Source organism: Stomoxys calcitrans, chromosome 4, assembly GCF_963082655.1.
Source record: "Stomoxys calcitrans chromosome 4, idStoCalc2.1, whole genome shotgun sequence".
Lineage (NCBI taxonomy): Eukaryota > Metazoa > Arthropoda > Insecta > Diptera > Muscidae > Stomoxys > Stomoxys calcitrans.
The window spans coordinates 182,618,096-182,627,152 of NC_081555.1; the positions used below are offsets into that span (position 1 = coordinate 182,618,096).

The 9,057-nt window shown below is 39.7% G+C and overlaps 1 protein-coding gene across 1 annotated transcript in view; it reads left to right on the forward strand.

The window, feature by feature from the left end:
• The window catches only part of LOC106095887 (low-density lipoprotein receptor-related protein 4), a 42,390-nt gene extending 37,662 nt beyond the window's left edge, over positions 1-4,728 (forward strand). The window contains exons 8-13 of the mRNA XM_059366883.1: positions 17-1,056; positions 1,123-1,248; positions 1,318-1,435; positions 1,496-1,979; positions 2,048-2,205; positions 2,335-4,728. Of these exons, the coding sequence (XP_059222866.1) occupies positions 17-1,056; positions 1,123-1,248; positions 1,318-1,435; positions 1,496-1,979; positions 2,048-2,205; positions 2,335-2,466 (2,058 nt within the window). The 3' untranslated portion in view covers positions 2,467-4,728. The remainder of the gene's footprint in view (positions 1-16; positions 1,057-1,122; positions 1,249-1,317; positions 1,436-1,495; positions 1,980-2,047; positions 2,206-2,334) is intronic.
• Positions 4,729-9,057: the final 4,329 nt, after the last annotated feature.

Sequence of the window (9,057 nt, forward strand, 5' to 3'; positions counted from 1 at the left end):
TCCTCCGCTCTTTCAGATTTACTGGGCCGATGCTGGCCGCCACACCATTGAAGTGGCCACATTGGATGGCAAATCGCGTCACTTGATAGCATGGAAGGATCTAGAGTCTCCCCGAGGTTTGGCCTTGGACTATGAGGCAGGCTTCCTGTTCTGGACTGATTGGGGCCATTATCGCAAAATTGAGCGTGCCGATATGGACGGTGAGAATCGTCAGCGAATTGTTACCTCAAACTTGGGTTGGCCCAACGGCCTCTCTTTGGACTTGAAGGCAAAGCGCATCTACTGGGTCGATGCCCAGCTCAAGACCATTGACTCTTGCGATTACTCGGGCAGTCATCGCAAGCGAATTATGGCCTCACTGCAGCATCCATATGCCTTGGCGTTAACGGACAACTATATATACTGGACTGACTGGAAATCGAAGGCCCTGCACATGACCGATCGCTCCAATGTCACCAACAGGCGAGATGTTATGACCAACATCGATGGCCTTATGGACGTCAAGGTTATATCGACCAACAAAACTCTGCCCGACAATGTGTGTGGCAAAAACAATGGTGGCTGTTCTCACCTCTGCCTACGCAATCCTTCCGGCTACTCGTGCAGATGTTCCATAGGCTTGCGGCTCAAGAACGGCAGCACCACAGAGTGCGAATATATGCCCGAGGATTATCTATTGATTGCCCTACGATCCGGCATTGGAATGATTTCCCTGAATACCCCCGACTTGATGGATGTGGTGCTGCCCATCCACGGCATACATGGAGCAGTGGTCTTGGATTATCACTACACCAGAAAATGGATGTTTGTGGCCGATGTAAATCTGGATGTCATACGACGCATAAATTTGCAGGACTTGAGCGAGAGCAAAGTGGTGGTTAATGAGTTGATGACACCTAATGGCTTGGCTGTGGACTGGATTGCTGATAACCTGTATTGGTCAGATTCGGATTATAAATTTATTGAGGTCTCAAGGCTGGACGGCTCCTGCCGGAAGAAAATAGTCAGCGAAGATATGGGCGATCCTAGGTCACTGATTGTTCATCCCAAAAAAGGGTAGGTTTCATTGATGGGCTTCACTTTAGAGCGGCATCATTTAGCCTGCCTTGCCGTTTTTTGTAGATATTTATTCTGGGCCGACTGGGACACGCCATCCAGGATAGAGCGCAGTCTATTGGATGGCTCAAATCGAACTGTCATAATCACTAGTAATCTTGGATTCCCAACGGGTTTGACCATTGATTTCGAGTAAGTCTTAACTTTGTTCACTTTCGTCTTTCTGCTAACTCACAACTTCAACTTCTCGTTGAACATCAGAAATCGTCGTCTTCTATGGGCCGATGCTTTGGAAGATAATATTGGACAGTCTGATTTCAATGGCAAACGTCGAACGGTGATTGTGCAATATGCCCCCCATCCCTTTGGACTCACCATGGTAAGTTTCCGGTCTCGGTCTTTTAGGGGAATTTTTATTTAAGCTCCTCCTCGCTTGCAGTTCAAAAACAACATCTATTGGACGGATTGGTACAACAAGTCTGTATTCAGATCCCATCTCAAGGATCACTCCATTTATACACAGCCCGTGGAGATTCGTGAATCGCTTAGTGGGGCCCTGGATATACGAGCCGTTTCCCGCATTCGCCAAGCAGAGGAGTGGAATCAATGCTCACAGGACAATGGTGGTTGCACCCATCTCTGCCTCTTCCGAGGCTCCAACTACACATGTGCTTGTCCCGACATACCCGATGGCCGGGAATGTCTTACGGTGCCCAAGTTCTATGTGCCGCGCCGATCCGATGAGCTCATACCCGAATATCCAGATGAAGTAACCGAAGCCGACCTCAACCTCATCAACGATGACTTCGATGACGACGACTTCCAGACGGGTCACGACAAGTTGATTGATCTCAAAATGGTTATCATCATTGCGACAATTATCGCTTTGATATTCCTATTCATAATGATTGCTGTGGTCATATGTAAGTCAGAAAGGAGTAACTCCCAACTCGAGGTGTTTGGTTCATCTGTGTTTGCCCTTGTTTTACAGACATGATAACGCCCACCAAACATCCCCAGCCCAAAAGACATTCGCGAGGTTCCAGCCGTTCGGTGTTGACTTTCTCAAATCCAAACTACAATGTCGATGGCACTCCCATGGAACCGAAGACGACCATCTGGAAGCGTTTCAAGAACGATCGAGCACATGTAAGTCATTCCCCGTACTCTGATTCGTCAAAATGCCAACCCCTGGAAATGTCCATGTAAACGAATGCTACAACTAATCAACCTACTCCTCCTCCTCCCCCACCCCCCCTTCTTTCTCGACCCCTATAGGAACGTGTCTATGAGGAACGCAGTCTGACTACAGAGACCGGCTCGTCGTCATTATTTGTGCCGACACCCTCGCCCACAGCCTCACCCTGTGCCAACAAATTGCAGCTGTCGACCCTATCAACGATCACATAAACATCGACTCCCAATCGATTTCCCATTCAGACCTTTTCACACCTTTCTCGCGCACCCCCACCCCACCCCTTTTGAAGAGTGGTGTTCGGTGTTTTTCCAGTTTTAAACAAAAAAACAAAAACCAAAGACAAAGACAAAAACTCTAAAAAAAATCCGATGCTAAGCATCGCTGTACAAAAAATAATGCAAACTTTTTTAAAGAACAAATTCTTCAAAGCGCTTCACAAAACATTTCCTCAATTGTATAAAGCAACTTTACATGACGAACGTTATGCTCCTTCGCGCTGACCTACGCCAGATGTGATGTGGAGATGTTGATGTTCGGAAGACGAATTATTAGCGTAAGAAGCAAATTCGAAAATATCGAAATTCAATGTGAATTCTTGTGCCAAATATCGAATCGACTGGAGAAGGAATCCTCAAGAATAAAAACAAAAAACCAACCAAAACTAAAATTGTTCTAAACAAGCAAAACTTATTTCTTCCCCAACAAAATCCCAACTCCCCACCCAATCCAATGCTCCCCCAACCCCCGCTCCCTGCAACAACCAAATTTTAGTTAAGTTCTCTTTAAAAGATAACAACAACAACAACAAACTGTACATTAGTTAAGTTTATGCAACAAATACCCCAAATACTGATTACCATACTGTAGCGAGTAACAACAACAACACTATTGAAACTCAAAACAAAACAAAACAACAACAAAAAGAACAAAGAACTAATCCAAATCAAAACTCACCACACCGGGACTTGCTTGCTCCGACAACAAGTCCTGTACGGATACTGAGGTTTTTCGCAAAGGAAAGCCAACATTTTTTATACGAAACTTTTCATTTGTTAATGTTAAATTGAAGAAGCAAACAAAAAATTGTACTTCCGCATAACTTGTATATATATGATGATGAAAAAAACCAAAAAAAAAACTAAAAGCCATTTTTAAGTATAACTACCACATAATAAGAAGAGAAGAGACGAGAAGAACTCAAACTCACACACACACACACACACTCACACCATCCACACCGACACAGCAAGTTATTCCAATATCTGTACATAGATGTTAAATGTATTTGTGAATGTAATTTTCCAAATGTTCTCAAAAAGAAAACCCAACATTAAAAAACAAAATCTCATCAAAATTCACCATCGCATTCACCAAACTCACCACAAGACAATCTATTGGCCATAGACTTGTAAAATCACCTGATCAATAAAGACAAGGAATTGGACCAAACGTGCCACATATTAGGGGCTCAATTTGTGGCATGTTTAAAAAAAGGACTCTGGCCATTACTGTTGTCTTGAGAAAAAGATAAAGAAAATGAAAATTGAAAAACAAAACCAACACCTTGAATTTCTCAATACACTGATTTATTTATTCTTTTTAATTCTCCATAACAATAGAAAGAGATTTATGCCACATTTACTCCAAAACACAATGTCCCATGGAAACATTAGCAAAGAATAAACGGGTCGTTTGAATAACAGTTCCTTGGAATTCAAAAAAATGCAAACGGACATAAACAATGCGACACCTATCGTCAAAAGAATTAACATAACTAAGAGCGCTTCAAATGAGAGTTTTGAATGCATTGGATTACTTTGCATTTATGCTACACTATGTAATGTTATGTAAAACTGTTGCGGAATTCTCTAAACCGTTTTAACGCAAATCCTTTCGTTAAAAAAGCGATAACAGAAAAGTTAAAGATTTTGACATTCAGCAGCCACTTTTAACCATAATCGACATCATTAAAATCTGCTGTTTTCTTTAACGAATCGAAAATCGTCGACTGAACGAAGGAAAATTAATTGGTGTTTATTTTAGCGAAAGAAATAAAGATACAGATTTAGAATGGCTTTAGAGTAATGTGCTGTTAATAATATGAGAAAAAAATCAAAAAATATTTCACTTTAAAAAGTAGTTATCTGATCAATTTGCAAAACTCAGAAATTCAAATGCTGAGTAGATTTTCAAATGGCCGCTTTTCTTGATCTGTTCCCGAAGTTTTGAGTTTCCCTTCCGCTGGTGGGGCAGGTTTATTTTTAAACGATTTCTCAGCTGGGATTTCATTATTCATTTGGCCGGCCAACATGACTCAGCAAACTGAACCGTTGTATTCAGATATGTTTGAAATATTATCCATCTACGAAGATTGACCAGCAAATATGTTTCTTAAATGCTGCCTTGTCTGCTTTCGCAACTCAACACTTTCTGTTTACCTGCGCTTACCAGGCATTCCGAGCATTGGTACCATCCACTTTGTTTTATCTTCATTTTCAGCCAGATCCACTTTAACTGACTCATTTTCGTTCTTTGCAACTACTGTTACCAATTGACGACCTATAACATCGATGTCATAAATAGTGTGCAATGCCTATTCACGCCTGCATCTAATACAATCTTCTCCAGCAGAATACTGATTTAGTAAAAATTGTCGCTGGGTGTGAAACGGTTCGGAGAGTTGCTTTCCCATTTTAACGTGTGTCATCTAGTGACATCCTGCAAAGTCATAAAGAACATTAGCATTCAGAAAAATGCTTGCGAAACCACTCCCTGGGTGTACTATGTAGTATAAAAATTGATATTAACTCTAGACCGCCAACCTAAGGCTGATGATCAGCACTGCGAAACGTCTGTAACCAACGTCGTAACCAATCAATCCATTTGCTGCCTTGCCATTTTTTCCAGTAATCACTAAAAATCCTTTATTCTGGCGATATTCATACTCATGGTCAAGTTAGGTCGATTCTATCCATTTTGAAAGATATCTATATATCTTGGCAGCTGGTTGGGGATAAGATATGAGATGACACAAACTCGCTCCAGAGCAGAATTCACTAGAAAATTCAAATGAAAATCGCAGCTCAAGAAAAGAAAACACAGACCAACTAAGAGTTTTTCTAATGATAAGTCTGGAAGAGTTATTAACAGTACTTTGGTAGAAATACAGGAGGCCACATTTAGTTCGCGCAAAATAGCTTTGTAAAAGATAAATTGAGCGATACAAATATTTTAGCCGATATTACATTTAGGTTAGATTAGATAAGGTTGAAAAGAGGGTGTAGATATTAATCCGCCCCATGCCACTATGGACATACAACTTAGCCAGTAATCGGCTTGTTGTGCGCTCTAAAAACTATAAAGTAACCTCTGAAAAGAAAATTTTAAGTTAGGAATTCCGTGCTACTTACAAAATCCTTAAATGTTTTCAATGCCACTCCCCTAAGTTGGTTCATGTCTGATATTGTGTCTCCACCTAAGTGTCGGTATCTGTTGGATGCGAATGCCGGGCAATGACAAAGGAAATGCTACAACGTCTCATCGTCTCCACCGCATGCCCTACACATGCTATCACTTGTCGCACCGATTTTACATAAGTGAGCTCGTAGTCCTATGTGTCCCGTTATGATACCAATAGCTATACTGACCTCCTTCTTGCTTCTTTTCAGTAATAGCCTCGTCTTCTCACGATCTAAATCCCCCCAAAGGATTTTCGCCGTCCTACCGACCGTTTCGCTGTTCCACAATGTTGCATGCGCATTCGTCGCCCACTCCCTTAACTCGGACTGCGTCGACCCGAAAGGCTACGGGTCAACCAAGTTTATTGACGGTTGTCCTCTGGCCTTCACCTCCAAATCGTCTGCCCTATCAGGCGAAAGTTTGTTTAAAAAATGCAAATTTCTCTCTTAGCTGACTAAGAGCGAAAGCCTCTCGCATTAGCCTGTTTTAAGTGTTTACTACATTTGTTGAGGCCATCGTAGCGCAGAGTTTAGCATGTCCGCCTATGACGTTGAACGGCTGGGTTCGAATCCTGGCGAGAACGTTAGAAAAAAAATTAAGCGATGGTTATCCCCTTCTAATGCTGGCGACATTTATGAGGTACTATGCCATGTAAAAACTTCTCCCTAAAGAGGTGTCGCACTGCGGCACGCCGCCCTGACTCGGCTATAAAAAGGAGGCCCCTTATCATTGAACTTAAAACGTGAATCGGACAGCACTCATTGTTTGTTTGCCCCTGTTCCTATATGGAATATTCATGGGCAAATTTACTTTTTACATTTGCTCATAACGCAATGATGAGAATCTCAACACAAGTATGTAGATAGATCAAATTGGCTTTTTGAGAGAATACAAGGCGATTTAAAGTTTTTTTAGAAACTGTATTTTTATTATTTCTTTGCAAAATTCCCGTTTCCGGTTTGGGACATGAGAAGTTGTGAAACCAAAGATGATATCAAAAGACTGAGCAGCACAATGCAAATAATCGAGACAAAAACAATCACAATGACACATTAAGTGCTGGAAATATAGAATTATTTCAATGCTAGTTTGTACAGAGAAATTCATTGTGGTCTCAAACCCTCTATGCGCTTAGGCAATTCTCTTAAGAACACCCATCAGAATCCATCACTTGCTCCGCAAAGACGAAATTTTAAAAAAACTTGTTTGCGACTCTTGATCATAATTTGTACATATAAACAATCCTAATTCATATTCACCTCATCTCAGTTGTTTCTCATCAGCCATCCATCCCCATCCAACCAACATCTACAGCCACATCCTTTTTGCCAAATTAGGTCTGTTTAAGACAAAACCAAATTAAAAGCAACCAAACAAAAAAAAAAGTATGAAAACCAAAAAGACAAAAACAAAATGTGTAACAATAATAAGTATAAATATTAGATTGTAAGTTGTGTACAAAGTGAACTAAAGGCAACAACAGCAACCACAGAGAAACAATAGGACAAAAAGAACAACAACAACAAAAACGACAAATCTTCCAATAATCGATCATAGCATCGAAATGCCTCCTAAATGAAATGAACTTTTTGGAAGAAGAACAACCACACACAACCCCACATCACATAAACATTTACACTCCAATGCATATACATATGCAGCCATCCTGCCTCCCATGCAACTGTACATATGCATATGTAGACCCAGGAGAACAACTGAAACGACAGAGACAATGAAGATGACGAATTGGATGCAGAAGAAACCAAGCCAAAGGAAAACAACACATCAGTCTTAAGGACAGCACACAGTTCACAAGTTAGGTCCTTTTGAAGGTGGATCCTTGTGTAAAACCTACCTACATTCACACTCACATATACAAAAACAAAAACAAAATAAAATAGTTTTAACCTAAAACAAAAACATAACAATAAAACCGAAAATTTGGAATTATTTTCTAAAGATCAAGTGGAGAATGAAGAAGTAGATGAAGATGAGGAAAAACAGAGGACAACAGAAAAAATAACTTTATCTTTTTTAGAATTTTGCTTTACAACAATAAAAACAACAAACTAAAACCACTACAATAAGAAAACCAACAAAAAAAAAACCATTGACATAATAAAAGGGTGATTGAGATGATATTTTTGACTAAAACTAATAAAAAGCAAACAAAAACTAAAATAGGTTTAATATGGAATTTTCAACAACAAATCCAACAACTCTCAACATTCCTCAACACAAAACCAAAGAAAAACGATTGAATACGAAAAATCCCCCAAAAAGAAAATCAAATTTTAAAGTTTGTTTTGTACAACAAAAATATGCTAGAAACAGAAGCTATTGCAGCAACAACAACAACAACAAAATAGAGTTAAGCCACAGGAGCACTTTTCAAAAGGAGGTGTTCCAGGAGACTATCCACAGCGGAATGAACATAAAGTTAAATCAGGCCAAAATAAGAAACCAACACTCACATACACACACATACACCCACAAACACACAAACACAAACAGTTGACTTAAAGATGGAATGACATTAACACTAATTTGTTGTAATAATTCTTAAAAGAATTGAGTAATCTATTAATAAGAAACCAAAACCAAAACCTAAACCGACACAAATAATGAAATCCCAAAACTAAACAAAAAGCAAATACGATTTGTTAAAGAATTAATAAAACAAACAAAACTGTAAAACAAAAGACACAAACACACACAAACACATTAAATGAAATGAAAAAGGAAATAAATGTATTTTAAATGTTAATATCCAATTTGTCTTTTATTCCATGTGTGTCGACGCACCAAAGCTAGGGCAAATATTTACCACACAGCCAATTTGCTTCAAGTTGAGTACAACACACCAGCGAAGGATCAGTGCCGAATTGTGTCCAGTGGGCAGCATATTTGGATATGGCTTCCATTAAGACCGATCTGCCATCTTGAGCTTATAATGGGCGTATTTTCCATCCCAATTCGATGTAATTTGGCACACTTAAGGCCGGCAGCAAAAATTCAACTCTGCACACAAATTCCACAAAACCAACGCTGAAAAGTTACTAACTTTTCAACTTTGACGCTTGAAAGCGAGCGTCATTCTGTGCTGGCACACGTGAAGTAGTGTTTTTGAAGGCAAATTTCAAAATTGTTAAACATTGCGAGTTGAGTTTTTTAGACATTTGTTTGCAGAGTTGCATTTTTCATCGCAACGCCCTTTAACGCGCTCATTCTGTGTAGGTCTTAAGAGATTAAAAATTTAAAGAACTAAAAACACTACTTCACATGACTCGCTCGCTATCAAGCGTCAAAGTTGAAATTCTTTGGCTTTTCCTTGCTTTTGTGGG